Consider the following 19565-nt stretch of genomic DNA (forward strand, 5'->3'; position numbering starts at 1 on the left):
TTTCTCTTCAGTTGTGTTTGACATAGTTTGATTAAGTACCATCGAATATTCAATTTTCTGCTTATTAATTGGATTTCGTTCGAAGTTAAATGTAGTGTAGCCAAACAGATCATGTCTCATATTTGTGAATGAAGTGTACTTAAGACAAAACCACTAAGACCTAGGAAGATCTATTATAATTCTTTAAGAATATCGCATAGAATATGGTCGTCTATAAAGTGTTAAATGGGTAGGTGTAGTGGTATCTGTGAATGATGAACTAGAGTTAGAGCCTATAGGTTTGCCTTAACGCAAATAACTGTACACATCAATTACTTCTGTATACCTTATAATAATGGTGTGAGCGTTTGGAGCGTATGTGTTGTTAGACTGGAATATCCGCAGGGACGCTAAGTTCCGAGAAGGAGTGGCCTAATCCACAACCCTCTGGCGGGGCCAACCCATTGTACGTGTCTGATATAAACTGGATTAAGTATACTCTTGGTTTTGCGTACTCGAAGTCAGGTATTGTAGCCTAAGAATTGAAATAAAGTGCAGAGGAAAGGATTTTTTTTTAAGTATAGTAGTACAAGTACAGGCTTAAAGCTGCACTTGAGTAAGCTCTATTATGATAGCATATGCTGACAAAGCAGTTTGCTTGAATAGGCCGGATATACTTGAAGATAGTAAAAGAAGGTGTGTTAATCGATTCTGCTTGGCTGAAAACTCGATGTTACTTGCTGTTTGGGATGTAGAAAACGTGAGAGAAAAAGTAATTTAGCTTGACATCTGCTTCACTTGGGAGGAGAGAATCAGAAATGAGGGCGTCATAGTAATCGATTATTGGTCATCACTTGTTGATCTTCAAAAACACAAACAAACGTCCACGTATATTTCTCTAGTCCACGTAAGAATGAATCGCCTATTTACTAGCCTGCACTCAAAACTCCTAACGAAACTTAAAACTCCTGGTTTAACAAGATCTTATTTTGCGTCCCCTACAAGAGCCAGTTGAAAACTGGTGATGAAACAACTCAACCAGATACACTAGGAAAATTCGAGGAGAAAATGTAGAACATTCGAGATTTAAGGGAAATTGCTGAAACGGAAATGTGCGAACTTTCTAATCAAATTTTACTCTTTATCTGTCGGATTTTGTTATTGTTTGGCACGAACGAGCCATTTTGGATTTACTTCTGAAGTGTCTATTCAGTTAGTTGAATTGTTTAACTACCTCAGTAAAGAGTATTGGAATTAACTGTTGCAAAACAAACTTGATGCAAGTAGCTTGGCCGGAATCAAGAATCTGTTAGCGATATTAACATGGCGGCAAAAAATGTTTTGGTAAGTTCAAAGTAAATAATTTTTTCTGCAACCATGTAGAAATGTTTCTCATTACTCAATTAAAATTAGCTGTGTAATGCCCAACTTTACCTCACTAGTGGGGAAAAATTCCCATTAGTGTCACTTTCCTCACTAGTGAGTGAAAAAACTTTATTGTGCTTCCTTGATATAAGAAGTTTTGTTATTAAATATTTTCTGTAAAACTTTAATAAGCTTATTTAAATTTATTTTATCTAAATAATTAAAAAAGGGATATTAAAAAAATAAAATAAAAATTGAAAGGAATATAGAAATAAAAATATTTTAATAAATAATTAGATATTTTTAATTATAACAGTTAAAAAGGTTATAGTGTTACCTTATAGAAATTTAAAATGGATTCTAGTGATTCCTGTTGAGTTTTTTTTTTTTAGTTAATAACCCTAATGGTTGCAGAAAAAATATAATATTTAACACGAGTGTAAAGTATTTTCCTCACACTCGGCAATTTGCACTTACACTCGCCTCGCTTCGCTCGCTCGTGCGTGCAAACCCTGCCTCGTGTGAGGAAAAGTACTACTTTCCACACATGTTAAATAAATAACTATTGTATAAGACCTTGATAACTGATGTAGAATTTATTCAGCTGGTTAAGTGGCCGCCTTAATTAAAAATGGGTCATACTAGAAAAAGTTATGGTGGAAAAAGAATATCTATTTAGCGTAATAAATAATTAAAACTAAGTATAAGTGAAGTGATAAATAATTTATTTAAAAGGTAAAAGAAAAAGTTTTTTCCTGCATGTTTTTATTATTATTAAAAATAAAACTGACCTTAGAAGAATATGACGCACGTAGCCGAAGAGTATGTCTGGTTTGCACCTGGCAGACATCATACTGGCGAGGCTTTGGGCATACCCCTAAATGTATTTATATCTTACATGTGTTACTCTTTACATTTCACAATTTTTCCATTTTATTTTGTTGAAGTGCTAAGCTTCTATCGTACCTTAAATGAAAAGAAATTTCTGGCTTCTTTTAATTTTTTAGCATTCTTGCAACCTCACTGTCGTAAAGTGTTCTATTTTGGTTTCTTATTCACTTGAACCTGTCACGTCTTGTTATTGTCTTACTTAAAATAAATACGGATGAAACCGCTGTCTCTGTCACCTTCTTAAGAGTCAATCGTACGAAAAAAAAAAACATCTGGATTAAAAAAAGAGAAGTTTAATTAATGGATTAGAATAACAAGCCCAAAACTGAGACAATCATATTTACCTGTCACAGAGGCTGGCGTTGGACAGACATTTTACTTTTACTGGCCAAACGATTCCTTGAACTTGCAACGTCAAGTAGCATCTGAGCGGAGAACCATTTACACACCATTCCCTTTTGTCTGTAGGGAATCTAAACTATATCCTTTTAGAAAATGAGTTATTTTTGTATACTGCATTAGCCTAACTTGCTGTACGCCTGCCTCTCTTAAATCTTAGTTTGTGGAGAATTAATTTCTAATATTATCAGTGTTGTTGAGAATGTAATTTAAAAAAATGGGACCAAGTAATTGGCAAACAAAAAAGTTATTATTGAGAAATTCTTAACTAAAGTAGTAGGAGAGAAGATCAGATTATGAATGTCACTTAGAATGTGATTACATGACTGGCCACACATAATTAACCTAGGTTAGCCCTAAACATCAATTCGGAAACTAATCACGACCAATCACCAGCTTCCTCTGTCTAGTTAGATGGCGTAATCTCTAGTTCTCCAATCACCTTTTCACGTTTAAATATGTATTTGAATCGGAATTAAAATAAGTGTTATTAATAAGTAAATTTAACTGATTTTTTGTTTTTTTTTAAATGCAAATAATTTGTCTGAAATTATTCGTTTTCCCCACTTTTTGCGACTTTGACTAGTTAAATGAAATTACTGGAAATCTAGTTTAAAGAAATAACTGAGTGTTACCGGAAGTCCAGGAGGTTGGGGCGTCTCACCAGATAGACAGAGTGCCCTGGGTGCAGGAATTGTGATTTCCAAATTCCAACTCTAAATGGAAAATTAAGTAGATTTATAAATTTTTAAACCACGTAATCGATGGTGGAATCAGTTGTAAATCTGTAAGATGTTCCTGGAGGTCTGTGGCTCCAGTCGACTGGATTCACTATCCAAAATTTTTTAAGAATTATTTGCAATTATCGCAACAGAATGATTGTTGAATAGTTCACAACTTATTGAAATAATTAAATTCAATAAATATTCTAAACGAAGGCACACTTCCATTCTTAAGTCAGTTTTTTTTGTTTTAAATGCTGAGAGAGTGTACATCCCTTGTCAGTTACTTGTCTACGCCTCAGAGCGGACATTTAGACAGATTTGACACTTGTAACTCGTTCCAATTTCATCTCAGATAGCCTCATAAATAGCAAAGTGACCTCCTAAATTGTAGTGTACCTGAACATTTTTAAAGTAGGGCCTGCCTTAAATTATTTTACATTTTCCTATTATCTTCACTTTTTCAATTTTTACTAATTGATAAAAGGGAAAATTGCGATTGTTTTAAATTTTCTTCGATTGCGACATTGAATTTTTACCGGATATCATTTGAGTTCCACAGAGTGACAAAAAATTTTTACACAATTCCTTACTTGAGGGACAATTTTGGTTTTCTCTTTGAAGCAGATTGTGAAGAGTATCACGTCCTCTTAGGTCGGATTTGTTTGCCGTTTGCAATTCTTGACCATTTGGAGAGAAAATGCTACACCTGATGAAAAGGCTAGACCTTCCGCACAATGAGCCCACTTCGACTGCATTGCCTGGGGTCAGGTCCCGCCCCATTTGTTTAACTATTCAGTCTACACCAGGTAGACCGGGCGATCAGTACTCAGGGTCAAAATTAGAATTTCATTAATTTTAGGAGAATAGAGTGCCCGCTCTTAACAGCAATTCTATCGCTACTTCGATAGTAATTAAAAATAAAAGAAACCATTGATTCTATCTTATCATTAATCGAAACAAGTGCCGTCCTATTCTAGAACATATAAAGATAATTGACTGTGCTGCACACGTGCTATGCAGGGGATGCTTTTGATCCAGAGCTGGTAACCAAGGCAACACGCCTGCGTATTATATCTCAGGTTATTCACACTTTTCACAGTGCTGTTTTCCTCCCTGTGCTGTGGCTCCTTGTATAATGTTTTCACCTGTTTTTCTTTGCCCTTCTACTTTTCCTACTTCACTACTTTAAATAGATTTTCATCTTTCTTTTCAATTAATTACTCAAAAGTGTGCTCCCATTTTTTTTAAGTGTCAGTTCTCCTTGTATATTATCATTTTTTGGGTGGCGAAAAACTAGGGAGGAGTGAAAATGATTATGAAATCTATGTTTTCCAAGAAGCTAACGATTGTTCTGATCGACGAGGGAAAAGTACCGCTGACAGTCTGCTAAGTAAGAAGCAATATTCATTTTTGTTGTTCTACTTCAATATTAATTTTTCTTTCTTTATTTCATACAGTTCCAAAAATTTAGACTTTAAATCTTTTATGGAATTTACTAAAATTTTGTCTTGATTTTTATAATATTGTAATTAAAAGAAAGAAAGAAAAAAAGATTCTTTCTCTTTAATAATGAAGTAAATTTTAGAAAGATGAATGAGAAATACACACCAAACAATAAAAATGACCGAGGCCTATTCTAATTTAAGAACCTGTTGCTTGTGGAAATTTATCTATGAGGAAGGTCACTAGCCTAGGCCGCTTTTCTTTTTCTTTAAGAAAAACTCATTCAAAAAACTTTCCCATATTTTATTTTAATTTTCTCATCCCCTCTTAAATGAAAATAATGCCATTATAAAAAAGTTTCAGTTTTCACGAGGAAAATACGATTTAATGATCACCTGAATCAGAAAAAGTGGTTTTACCAGAATTAAGTTTCCAATGGGTGTGACCCCTTTTTGATGGGTTTGAATTCCAAAAAGCTCAAATTTGATATTTCATTTAGGTGATAATAGGTAACCAATAGGTTATTGTTCGGTTTTTGTCAGAATTAAGTCAATCATCAGAAAGATCCACTTTACTAAAGTTATTTATCAGTTTTTTTTTGGAGGGAGATTTTCAGGAAAACAACTTTAATAATTTTCTTTATTCTAGATATACTGGAAGATCTGTAAATTTTATTTGGAAAATTTGTCCTTGTTATGAAATTTTTGGGGAAGAACTTTTGGCAGAGGCGGTGCCTTCTCTCTTAAATGATACACTCAGTGTAATGCACTGACTTGATAACTTATAAGTTTCAATAGGAATGCCAAATTAAAGCAAGTCGCTAGATTATTCTCACTTTACCGAATAGAATTTCCAGTTTTCTGAATTTTCTAAAATGTTTTTGATATTCGAAGGGGTTTTAGCTGGGGGAGAAGTCCTTATATGAGTAATTGGAACACAAGAGTAGAACATGGGGCATGTCCTCATTTCCCGGGCACTGCAGCCAAAGAGGAGGTTCATTGTCCTTACCGATTGGTAATCTCTTCATATTGATTGTAACTTTTGATCTGTAACTTTTAAATGTAAAATTTTTCCAGAAAATTGTTATTTTAATGGCATTTTTGGGGAAGAATGGGGGAAACAGCCTTAGGGAGGAGGGACTTACTTCTCTTGCCTGGTACTCAATCTCCCACAGGTCTTTCTACGTGTCTGGTCACTAAGCACCAAAGGTCTCTCTTCGCTAACTATGATTGTAGTTATGATCAGATTGTGATGTTTTAAAGGATTAAATCACCATTAGCCCTCAACCTGGTCTGGCTAGTGTCCTGCGTCCAATTACTAGCATTGCCTCGATTCATTTGCATTGACGACACGCTTTTGAGTTGCACATGAAGGTTGCAAGTAACTACCTTTCTTGCCCCAAAGGCAACAGATAGACAACAGTCGTCAGATCTTTTCCATGGCCAGAGTTAGAAGAATCTTGAGACTGTTGATCTCTCCAGAAACCCCCTGGTACAGTTTGCTAAAAAAGTCATGAATAGGTAAAATAGAAAATGCGTTTCTAGGGTCACCCATTTTCTTCTACTCAGTATTTTGGAAACGCATTTATCCTCGATGATAATGACCCTAATAGAACCTCTCTGTAATTTAGGCTCTGCAATTTAAGATAACCTTGAAGAAAAGCGTAACCCCAGCCTAGCGTTAATGTGAATTTTCGTGGGGAAAATTTTCATATTGATCTACATGTGTGCAATCAAATTTTTCCTGTAAGAGGATTTAAAATCGTAGAATTGATTATCGAAAATATCTTAAAATCTGAAATCTTCCTTTTAGAGATGTACTACATCCGGTCGAGGTGTAGGGACGGTACCAGAAGAAACTATGGGCTAAGTTTCGATGGTGCCTCCAGGAAATTTAAAGATTCAGCAGATTTCGTTTAAAATTTTTCGTTTTTGTGGAATCAGGAACGTGTATGACTAGTAGAAATAAAAAAAAGGAATGTAAAAGATCCTTTTTAAAATTAAACAAAAAAGATGACACTATTTCAGTACTTCCGAGTGCCGGAAGTAAAAGAAAGTAACGAAAGACAGATAAAAGAAGGAAAAGGTAAGGTTGTTCCTGATTACATTGATCACTGAAACATGTCCGTACAAAGTTACGTCAGATTGAAAACTCTATTCAGAATGACGTCAAAACCTTATCGTAGTTTCATTGTTCCTTACTAACCGGATGCCATATTTATCACAGACTACCTTACTATGTTGGTAAAACTGGCATTTAAAATTATTGTTTGGAAATTTTACAGCAAAGGAATAGTATAACCTTTACTTATTTTCCCAGGACTGATTTGGGTTTTACAATCGTAACCAAATTAATTACTCTATGTAACTGAATTCTCCAGGCCTAAATTTACCTTTCATCTTCATGGCAGTGGCGAGGATACAGAGAATAGTAGGGATTTATGTTTCTAGAGTTCTTGTACAATCGATGGTATTTAGCACAGAGCGATCCTACTGACCCTGACCTGACGGCTATTCTGAAAGATACTCCTCCATCTACGACCCTTTTAAAATGGAGAGGTAATTTTCTAGAGTCGATATTAGTGGGAAAAGACGGCAGTTCGGGATCCAGCACAAACTGGGCGAACTCTATCTCATCCAGTGGCGAAGGCCCGTCCGCAGTTTCGGCTATTTCTACAGTCGGCGGCTCTAGGTGCATTTGAGATGTATAGGTAGTTATTTAGGGCCAGCCATGCGACATACAAACCCATCCCTCAAACTTTTGCCAGTCCAAGCAAACGTCACACGTCCCGCGGACAAGCCCGCCCAAAACAAGCCGCGAGTCCCAACCCAGGTCAATGTCAATTCATCTGGCCTTATGCCTTTTTATAAGGTGCGATAAGCCCAGAAAACATTTCCACTTTGGATAAGATACTTCTTTTGCTCCATGCAGACGATGTCAGGAGGAGAAGAAACGCGCTCTTAAATCCTGTCTGATTAAACTCTGTTCACTGGATTGATCAGCAGTACAAAGTCATGAAATCCATTAGAGTTCTCAAAAAGTTTCATAAAATATAAAGTAGGTAGACAAGATTAGCCCTTAATGGCAGATTGACAAGATTCTATTTCCCCTTTACTGGGTTTATTCCATATCGCTAGGATACCAAAGACCATAGAGCAGAGTTCGAAGAATACTTCGAATGGTTGGATCAAAACAAAGCATAATCCCTTGCAGCGCAAAAAAATAAAAAGATGCAAACCCCGGGTAGTTCTGATTTTGTAAATCTTGATACCGCTGCCGCTATCGAAATGAAATATCAAATTTTAAATATCTGTGATTTTTATTTTTCGAGTTTTGTTAGCCATGAACAGACAGACAGACTTTTTTTGTAAAAATCAGTTTTTTTTTTTTTGCACCTAAAGGAATCTGAAAAAAATTAGGTATTTTTGGTGAAAACTATAGATGGAAATTCTTTCAAACTTCGTTTAGATTGGCAAAAGCAAGAGAAAGTTAAAAGGAAAATGTACGACGCCATTTTGACAATTAGGTTATTTCGTAAACACGGTTACTTGGGATGAGTCAGTGAACAGTTTTATTCTTAGAGTGGAATCCTAAAAAAAAAAAGAAGTAGTGAATGAAAATCGATAGATTATTTTGTTATTTGTTTTCTTTAACAGCTACCACAGAGAAGAAAACATAAATAAACAATCCAGGCTGTTGTAACGCTATAGTGACGTTCCTACTCAAGCAAGCATTAAGTTATCGACACTTTCTGTCCAATCTATTTTCACAAATCCAAAAAGATTTTCAGTTTCTGTTGTTTTAATAACATTATTCCTGTCCTAATTTCCATTCTAACATCAAGAAATATATTTATTTTTTGATGTTAGAATTAAATAGTTGCCCCAATTCCAATTTTATAAAACTAATTACCTAATTACAAGTAAGACTTTGTTAATATTTTCTTGCTAAGCAATTTCCTTACTCCTATTTTTTTAGGAACTATTACAGTCTTGCCAAATTTTAGAAATTTAATTTCTATCGGAAGTAAATGTTTTGAAAAATGATTATTTCCCAAAGCACTGCAATTATAGAGGCTTATTGGACCACCCTCTTGAAAAATCTTGTAAAAATATCCAGTCTTCCTTTACTTCAGAACTCCTTTTACTAGATCCAGGCCGCTAATTATCTTCTTGCCTCCATGATCCTCTCAGGTTTCAGCATGTCTAATACCGCAACACGGTGGCCATTTCTTCTTCCTCTTAGCACAGACTTCACAGGGAATCTTATATGTCTCTTTGCTATGAAGAAAAGAGGCTTATTTTGATGACCACTTGCACTTCTGGTAGCAAAAACTTCCCTTAATTTTAATTCTCTCCAAACTTCACCAGTTTTAATTGCTTTAAATCGTTTCTGGTCTCCCTCCATGTGCAAGAAACCTTATACAGCAATTTAGTGATTGCGGTGCAGTCTGGATGTAAAAACTAAGTTTTCTCTCCTCCTGTCTCATAGTCTCAACAGGATTGAATCTTAGGATTCTCTGCAAAGATAGTTTGACTTAGAATTATTTTTCTTATATTTAAATGAAACTTAAATTCACTTTACTCAAATTAATGTAATTTTATTTAATTATTTTAGTACATAATGTTTTACGATTCATTAACATTTCGAATTACCCACACGCACACCATGTAACCTACCACAATTTAGTCAGCGAGTGTAGTACGAGACAGTAGCATAAGTGACGTTGAAATCTTTAACTAGTTAAGCTCCCTTTCATGATGGATGAAGATTCAAAACCGATAAAAGATACAGCAAACTTGCGCATTACGACGGGATAAAATCAACGATCTTAAATGAAACTGTTGAAGAAAGCGTCACTACTAAATTACTCTGGTAAATTCTACCCAAACCAAAGTGCTCTTAATCTCTCCGTAACTTCACCCTCCCTCCTTAAGAATTTCACTCAAGTTAAGTTTCTTTGAAAATTATTTTGAATAAAAGTTAGTAAAGTAATCGCCTATTTTTTCAGGCTGGGCTTAACGTCCAACTACCAATTAGATGTCGTGGACGGAGGCAACTAGCAAACATACTTTACTGTAAATTTCTATTTAACCATTAAATAAAATCCAAGGCTTAAGACCGGGAATCGAACCCAGTACCACAATACATATTAGCTTCGCAGGTCTCGCCTCTAACCGCTCGGCTACCGTGGCGCCCGAATAGAAGTTAGTAAATAAAATAAATAAAGTTGCATATGCTTGCGCTTTAAACAAAACATTGTAACGATTTCGCAAAACTTTGCTAGAAAATTGAACAATCTACACAGTGGCAACTTCTGGCTTGCTGTCAAATTTTTGGATTCTAGATCAAAATTTAATAAGTGCTAAGTCCTCATGTGACACTAAGTTCTCATTTTGGAGAGAAACCCAACCACATTTACCTTGCAGTGCCTCATTGTGACGACTTATTTAGGAAAAACTTTAACCCTGAAAATTACAATACGAGCCTCTTTGGAAAAAAAAATACAAAACAAACTAAATAAATAAATAAAAATCTATTCAGTAACGTCATACCACTAGTTACCAATTAGGAGCAAAACCTAGGACCGCTTTCATATAGATATACTGATTATTAAAGAGAACAGAAGTGGTAGCAGTAAATGTTTTTTAGCACATCTTTTTTTAAATGCAACTTCCGCCATCTGCGGGTGTATGCCTGGATTGTTGAAAAAAAAAAACTGCCGGTTGGAATAATCGTGTAGGATTGAAGAAAATACTGAAGTAACATTAAAGTGGATTGAATCAGTCAAGAGATGTCAGTCCGATTGTCCATTTGGATTGCTAATAGTATTAGATTGCACCTACATTAATTTACAAAATTCCATCCACTAATGGAGTGAGTAGTATACATCCGGTAGACAAAAAAAAAATACGTCGTTACTATAGTAACGAAGTATACTTCCTGTTTATTTAATTTAAATAAATAACTACGCAGCAGGTTATATGTGGTAATTAAGTAAAACTGTGCCTAGTCTATATTTAGGTATAAGGCTAACTAGTAAAAATACTCTTAAGATTGATCGGTAAATATAACATCCGGAAAACTTTTTAACGAGCGCTTCCCATCAGTTAATCCGGGCTTTCCTTATTTTCGAGAAAAAAGTATTGCTATTATCACAAAATCTCGAGATTAAGTTTTCATTAAAAGTGTTTTATTGCTTCGAAGCTGCTGAACATTAAGTAGATATAAGCGAGTAAAATAAGTATTTCTTTTTTATAATCCAGATATTTGTAAAGCAAGTCTGCCAATTGAACGAAGTTTAAAAATACATATCTCTTGTATTAGCACTACATTCTGTCTGCATTCAGTTGGCTCTTTTATAATTTAAGGCTTGGACAATAGCGCCCGAAGCTTTTTTTCAGTGCACTATCAGCCTCCGAAAAGTGGGTACCTTTTTTTTTTACCACTCTGAGTTGAAAATGGCTCTTAGGAGGAGAAAATCTAAGGGCCGGCAGTTGGATTCGAATCCCAGCATCACCGCTTGGAAATCTAGGGCGTTAACCACTTAGCTGATTCCTTCCCTAATTGGCCATATAGTTAATTATTCCAATTTTTTTTAAAAAAAGCTAATTTAAAGTTGATCAAAACACAAATTTTCCTACACATATGTGTGGCTAACCATTTATAAAAAAAACTAGTTTACTGCTACGAAAACAGGCGGTCATTTTTTACACATGTTGGTAATTATGTCAGTAAGTATTTGAACTAATCTTTTCAAATAACAGAGAGCGATATCTTTGGAAAGCGAACACATTAGTATTTAACAACATTTATAGTAATTTTTATGAGAAAAATTATGGTTTACGTGAAGTTTACGGCTTTGAAAAGTCGTAATATTTTTTCATAAACTTTAGTTATTGAATAAACCACGAGTGAAAAAGCTGTTCAAGCCATTATTCAGATACTAAGATGATTTTAAAAATCATTTTTAGAAAAAAAGTGGCCCTAATTGCCTTTAATGAAGTACCAAGTCAAGTGGGTTAAACAAAGGTTCAGTGTGCGAGAAAAATGGTGTTAACTGGTTATAATGGGATAACAACTTAGTTTAAAAAGAAGGTACTGAGTGTGAGAAAAGTAATCCAATTGCTCATAATTGAATACTAAGTTGGCTGAAAGAAAATAGGGAAGTAAAAGTGAGTGGAAACAGGTACTAATGGCTTGTAAAGAGGTGTAAAGCCTTGTCTACAAAAGATTTAATTTGACCGGAAAAAAGTTTAAATGAATTGAAAAAGATTGGTTAAAACCAAATTGAATGTGGTTAAAATGAGTTTAATTAGTCAGAATAGTTTAACTAGAATCGTTTTCTCTTAAATATCCCAAAATAATAAACAAATCTATTCAGTAAATCAGGCTAGAGGAAGTTGCCCTAAAAGCCAGCTTGTCTAAAACCTTATTGCCGAATCACTTGGTACCTCCAAGTCGAAAATGTTTTTCTTTGTGTTATGCTCACGCAGACCAGTTTCTAAATATCCATTTTTTATGATCCGTGGGGCCTCAATACGGATATTTTTCTGTTGAAAATTCGTGAATATACACGAATATTACTTACAAAAAAAGAAATAATCAAAATATAATTTATACATTAATTATTAATTTACAAACTTTGTTTTTTGTTTGTACTTGAAGGTAATGAATAATGTAGTATGTAGAGAGGATAGAGTGAATACCGATGTAGGAGTAAAGCAAACATACTCATGAGTAACGTTGTTGGCCCAGCTCCTAAAGAAGGGCTTAATGTAACAACACTTAGCGATTACTGTTTAAGGAACAACAGTTCTCAGATCCCAAGTCAACCTTTGGTGCGTCATCTTGTATCTATTTTTATTTTACATTCGTCATGTACTTTTTAAATAAGCTCTCTTATGTTTATATTTGTTGTTGGCATTTAATAATATATATATATATTTTTTTTTAAATAGGATACGCGCACACACGTTGTAGTAGAATTGTATGAGACTGAACGTTCCTATGTGGAATCTCTGCAGATTCTAGTCATGGTAGTGTTATTTATTTATTCATTAATTTTAAAGGAACGGTACTTTACCAATATGTTTTATAATATTCTTTAAAAGCGATTTTTTTTTTTTTCCTTTTAGAAATATCTGCAACCTTTAAAGAGCTCTGAATATTCAGGTCTTGTTGACGTGGCAACAGTTGATGAAATATTTTATAAGGTATCTACATAATTTCTTTTGATTTTTACTTAATAAGATTTTTATTACTTTTGGAATTTGAGGCAGCGTACAATATCCACCTTCTTCATAGCTAATATAGCTTTTTTAGAGGTGATAAAAAGCTTAATTTTATTACAAAAATACAGTCCTGGGATTCATAGCGAAATGCCTAAATTTTTCTCAGATAAATTGTTAATTTCTGACCTAACCTCCACCCTGCGCACTGAAAGTGAGGCCACTGAATAAAGGTTGGTTATTAAACCTTAGAAAGGTCTCAAACTTAGGTATGGGCTTCAAAGATAGACATGAAAATGAATAACTTTCTAACCATCAGCATTCTTCGGGTCCCCTGTCAGCATCTTAGAATGTGCAGGACCCAGCAAGCACCCATCTGTGGGGATGATTACTGTAAGCATCCATGTTCAGAAGGTTGAAGCTACGTTCCCAAAGACTAGCGAAACATTAAGCTTTCAGAAGTAATAAAGGAGTGTGAGGTTCAAATTTTGCTAACCAATTCTCAGCTGTGGAAATCCTGAATGAAAAGTCTAACAGGGATCAGAGTCCATGAAGTTTGGTCTGAAAGCCTACGCCACCGCAGTCTAGAGGTTTATAGTAGCACCCACTTATCAAAGCACTTAAATTCTGTATAATTAGACACAGGAGTCGAATAAGAGCTCCTGGGCAAAGTATGAAGGCGTGAGATTGTATTCTCCTTAAGAGCTGAATTCTGAGCCCTACATCATGCTCAGCGCTTTTTCTCTTCTTCTGGACAAAACTTGATGTATGTGTTTCCTTGGTCTGCTGACGCCCGCCACGTGGCCTACGATCAATGGGCGCCCAAACTTGTTGGAATAATACCGTAGTGAATTTTGGCCTAAGGAGTAGTAATAGACTTTATTTAAAAATACATTACAAATAATAATTAAAAGAATATATTCATCTTATAATTAAATAGTTAAAACGTTATCCATGATCATATGCATCGTGAAATGTATTTGGATTAACCCTGTACATTCTCATTCCTTCCTCCTTCTTCGACTATCATATGAAACACTAGCTGTGAATGGCGTTCCATGCTTCCAGACCTCTCTTTGAACGGTTAAAATGAAAGGTTTGCCATTTAGGAGCCAAAACCGATATATTTATGTTGCCTTTGATATATTCCCTAATGAATGGAGCAGACGGAAGTTTGCTTTTTTAGTATTTGTCATGGCTTTTTTTTGCTATGCCTCTGACTACAGCTCGATGCGGTGATAAAGTGTCAGAACTAATAGAATAAAAAGGCATAATCCTTACCACCAGTCTTCTATTGATTTTAATAGTAAGATTGCTTTCAAGTTTCATTATTTTAATATTTTTTCTCACTTTTTCTTGCCTGTTTTTTTTTTTTTTTTTTTCTAGATTCCAGAAATACTCGCACATCATGAAGTGTTTTTAGAAGAATTAAGAAAAAGATTAGAAAATTGGGACATCAATCAAAAAGTTGGTGACCTTTTCCTAGATACAGTAAGTTCAGTAATTCTACCATATTTACTTAAAGCTAGTTAAATGTTTTAAGAAATTGATTCCAGCGTAGAACAATCTTGTGTGATTTCATTTGAGGTAATAGTGAAAAGACAATGCAAGCCATAAGGATCCATAAAGCTTCTTTCATTGATACCAAGGGGGGAACCACTCTCTTTTTGGCCGATTTTCTTGTAAATCCAAGGCTAAAGAAAATTCAATGGAGATTGTCTCTTTCAACTCCCGGGAGAACCCAGTATGTAAACCCACTAACTGCCAAATGATGGCAGCAAAGGTGGTCAGAAAATATATCGGACCCTCTTGATTTCATTCCCAATCGAATCTGCAAGAGCCTGTCATGAATTTGGTTCAGCTTCTTCAGGCTCTTCTCATGTTCTGCCGATACTCCAAAGAAATCGGTTAGCAACTCAATCTACTTTTTTTATTCGGACTATTTTAATTTAGTAACTTATTGTGTAGGGGGAAGATAGGGTATTTAAGTATTTTGTGTTCCGGCAAACCTACTCGTAAATACGTGTTTACATCAATACCCATATTTTTAGCTTTTTTTAAAAGAGTTTTAAGATTAGTATTAACTAGTGCCATAATAAGAATGTATTTTCAAGAGGAAAGGCATTTCGTCCAACTTCAGTTTAGTTGGAAGTTGGTCAGTTGAAAGTTTTTCCGTTAAACCTAAACTGTTGGCACAATTTAAAACTATTCATACATATTGTAAACATAAATATTTGTAAATTATTATTAATGTTTTTATTGATTATTGTAAACACTTTTTTTTCTGTTTACAGTTTACAAAACAAAGTGTTATAGATACGTACACAGAGTTTATTAACAATTGGGAAAATGCCAAGGAGGCTATTAAAACCACTAGTCATTCCAAGCCTGCCTTTGCAAGGTTTCTTGATGTGAGTTATTTAACAGAAAAATTATCATTATTTAGTTATACATGTAGTTGTTTTATTTAGATTTTATTCGCACGCACATAATTGCTTGTATCATTTTCTATTATAATTACTCAATGGTTACATTCCTATTCGGCTGTAACGTAAAGAATTTTTTTTATCAAATTTCGTTAATTGAATTTCCGAAAGTGCGTTATTTAGAGGGAATCTTAAATAGAAAATTGTTTTATAAGAAACGGTTCCGATCAATGGTTCCCGTAAATGGAAGTATCAGTTTGTTTCCTGAAAAGATTGTTAGTTTCTCTTAAATTATCTAAAATTCTCTGAAAACCAATCTTTAAACGCAATATCCCCATCCTAGAATTCTAAAATATTATTGCTGACACCAATTTATACCAGCATGATGCGTCACGCGTCTCAGGCTTTTTTGCATCTACTTTTTGTATAAACTAAAGCTACTCCTCCCCACACCTTATCACCAAATCCTTCGCTCCTACTACTAACAGAATTCTATTCTAAAACCTTTGACATATCGCTATTTCAGAGTTAAGTTCAGCATTGAGGAGTTCTCTGATACCAAATTCATCGATGCTGGCGTACCACAAGGAAGCATTCTTGGTCTAGAGGCCTATACACAGTTTTCACCGCTGATATTTCCATTTATTTAATTTTTATTGCACTTTCAGGCAATGGCAAGGGAACATAAAGGAAAATTAGCTTTAGATTCTTTGCTAATAATGCCTGTACAAAGAATACCAAGATATGAATTATTAATCCAAGTAAGTATATTTTATACATTAAGAAATAATATAAATATAAAGAATTTTCCCTAAATATGGTAATGCAAATGTTCTCTCTGTCTGTCTCCTATATTTATTTTTGAGAAGGAAATAATTTGTTTTTTTAAATTATTGTGAATGGTGCTTTCCTTTTTAATTTACCAATATTCGCACCAACACTCTGAGGACCTGGAAAGCAGTTTACATAACTGTTTAATATGTAAATTAAAAAGAAAGAACACTAATTAAATTAATTTTTTATGTTCATATATTTTAATTTTTGTGGTAATTGGCAAAAATATTTTATCACAACAAAATTATTTACGGAATTAAAAAAGATAACGCATGCCCAAGACGAACATGCAAGGAGTATTGTGGATAAAATCAGAAGACTTGACTTCCTAATCAGTTTTATTGGCTCAATCAGCATTTTTATTTTAGCAGGCTTAGCTTTGAAACGGTGCTAAGAAATAATTTTATCGGTAAATTTTATTTCTATTCGATTAGATTCCAAAAGGAAAAGACTACACCACTCGGAGGATCTATTGAGGCACCCCCCACTAAACTTAAGAGTTTGGTGAGCTGCATCTGGGTGGGCTAAGTATTAAGGTACAAATTTTAGTTCTTCCAAGAGCCGTAGTCTGTTTTATAGAAGTACAATCTGTGCAGACCTGTTTTTTCTTCTTCCCTTTAAAACCTACACGTCGTCAGGGCCAAGGCGATATAAGTTTTTAGCAGCCTGCAATCAGTGGCCCGGCAGGAATACTTCAACAGGATTATTCGAATAGCTGATCGGTCTTGTTGAAATACCTTAGTAAATTAAGAAATTTTTTCGCCGGCCTTGGCCTTTGGTTTTCTTACTTCTCCTCACTTACTTTGTCAATACTTTGGTGGCAGCTCTGCGAGGCATTTTTACAATGCGACATAAAAATTCGGGTCTTGAGAAGGTTCCACTGAATCTCCTCCTCTTCCGAATCAACTGTTCTTAGCCTCAACGGCTGACCAATCTCTAAATATGTGGAATTACAAATCCAAACAGGCGAGCAAATCCAAACGGTAGCCGAGCGGGTTAGAGGCGAGACCTGCGACGCTAATATGTATTGTGGTACTGGGTTCGATTCCCGGTCTTAGGCCTTGGATTTTATTTGATGGTTAAAAAAGAAATTTACAGTAAAGTATGTTTGCTAGTCGCCTCCGTCCACGACAACTAATTGGTAGTTGGACGTTAAGCCCCGCCTGAAAAAATAGGCGATTACTTTACTTACTTTACAAATCCAAACAAAATAAAGGAACAGAAACAAATATAATTCATAAATCAATGAAAGTGCCCAACTGATATTCTCTCTGTTCTTTCTTGACATTAATTTATTTAAATTAGTAACAAAACGAGAGACGACATACCGATAAGCTTTTGTAGCCTAAAGACGTCAGCTAACTAAAAATATTAATTGTACCAATCAATGACAATTAAATTTCAAAATTAAAGACTGTACAAAATATTAGACCACCCTTAGTGTGTTCCTCTTTTTAGTTGTTTTCTTTAATTAGTAAAATTAATTTATAACAGTGCTTTAATATTTCTTTAATTTTGGAGAAGAAATATGAATCATGTTAATCATTAATACTTACACATATTTCATGTTTCAATACTTTTTATTAAATGTTATGTAACATTGTTTTCAGACCTTAATTAAACATACGGATGATGCACATGGTGATGCAAGTAAATTAACGGCCGCACAACAGGCAGTGCATGAATTAGCAGTAACAATAAATCTAGGCCAACACAAGACTCTTAACCCTCGTAGTTCAAACTGTCAAGAGCTTACACAAATTGAATCAATTATAGATGGTTTAGCTGGGCTCAGTTCGCCAGAGCGCACATTCCTAGGTCATGATCAAGTCAGCATAACTACCAGTCAAGGACGTAAAGAGAGAGCACTATTTCTATTCAGCGATCTACTAGTAATCACAACAATAAAAAGGCGAAGTGGTACTATTCGTAAAATTCCACAGTAAGAATGAATTATACAACATTGTTGAGAAAAGTAATGAAATGAAAGGTATTCGGCTAAAAAAGAATTGTTCAAAGGTAGCCTTGGTTTAGTTAGACCTAATCGGCAGATTCAAAATTTCAGTCTGGGACCGTTTCGAAAATTTCTAATTGATCACTGTAAGAAAGAAACAATTTCAGTTTTACATAATTCTTGGCCAAGATTTGATGTAAGTTGGAAAGAGTTCTTAAGCATTGAAATCCAATTGTTTTCATTCCTAAGATTGATGATTCTACTTTGTATATTTATAGTTTTATGTATGTTGCTCATACGTTTCACTAAAAAATCGCTATTTAAAAAAAAATCAGTTCCAATTAAAAAATAAAATAAGCACGTCATTGTTTTACAAAGTTCTAAGTTGTAAAGTTTTCCTAACTTCGAATTTTAATTAAATGTTAATTGACTTCAATCTAGGCTCAAACTAATGTGTAATAAACGGTTATTTTGAGGCAAGCGTAATGTACAGAGATGTTCCCTCGTAACATTTCATGGTGGTACATATCTAAATATCAAATTTGAACTTTCTGTGATTTTCTGTTATGTGTACGACCAAATTGTTATCTGTTTTCACTAAAATGCGCTTGTCAGAACCTAATTGATTTGTGACACCAGAGTTACCTTTAAATAATTACATCTTTTACTTAGGTCTACGTCGCTAGACATCAATTTATTAATTAGATAGTTTAATATTATTATTGAGTTTCATTATAATCAGTGCCATTAAAATATTTTTAATACAGGAGCACTCCGGGAAGTATAGTTGGCACTTTAGAAGGAAATAAATTTAAACTTTTAATGAAGATTCCACTGAATGATCTAGAAATAGTTAAAGGTAAGTTATATTAAAATTATCTTCTTTTTGTTGTAGTAAAATCATGTAGTGTTATTCATTTGAAAGCGCGGTCGCGTTGGCAGCGAACCCTTAACCTATCCACATTCATCCGACATTTCCTGTCAAATATCCAGTATAGGTCCTCCCTTGATCCCATCTCATAGGTGACAAAAGATTGGATTACCACAAAAGAAACAAGAATCCTGGAAAAGAATTCTTTTTTCTCCATCTTCAATACACTAAAAACCCCATAACTGTTCCATAGAGGAAACAGTTTTTAACAATCTAGAAGATTTTGTACAGCTTTCGCTTCTCTCGACTTTTCGTCCTTCAGAAATTAAATTCCTTATTTACTTCTACTTATAGAAGAAAAGTATGGATCATTCACTCATTAATGGCAAAAATCTCCGATATCTTTCACAGGAGCCCCTAAATATACATCACCAAAATGTGCTGTTC

The 19565-nt window shown here is 34.3% G+C and overlaps 1 protein-coding gene across 4 annotated transcripts in view; it reads left to right on the forward strand.

The window, feature by feature from the left end:
• Positions 1 to 19565, forward strand: part of LOC141455275 (rho guanine nucleotide exchange factor 17) — a 58255-nt gene that overhangs the window by 31657 nt on the left and 7033 nt on the right. For all 4 annotated transcript variants that reach the window (XM_074130194.1, XM_074130201.1, XM_074130207.1 and 1 more), the window contains 7 exons: positions 12764 to 12841; positions 12941 to 13018; positions 14420 to 14524; positions 15328 to 15444; positions 16128 to 16220; positions 17904 to 18235; positions 19015 to 19106. In XM_074130194.1, coding sequence (XP_073986295.1) covers positions 12764 to 12841; positions 12941 to 13018; positions 14420 to 14524; positions 15328 to 15444; positions 16128 to 16220; positions 17904 to 18235; positions 19015 to 19106 — 895 coding nt within the window. The remainder of the gene's footprint in view (positions 1 to 12763; positions 12842 to 12940; positions 13019 to 14419; positions 14525 to 15327; positions 15445 to 16127; positions 16221 to 17903; positions 18236 to 19014; positions 19107 to 19565) is intronic.

Source organism: Rhodnius prolixus, unplaced genomic scaffold (genome assembly GCF_049639745.1).
Source record: "Rhodnius prolixus isolate KJV_2025 unplaced genomic scaffold, Rpr scaffold_1, whole genome shotgun sequence".
NCBI lineage: Eukaryota > Metazoa > Arthropoda > Insecta > Hemiptera > Reduviidae > Rhodnius > Rhodnius prolixus.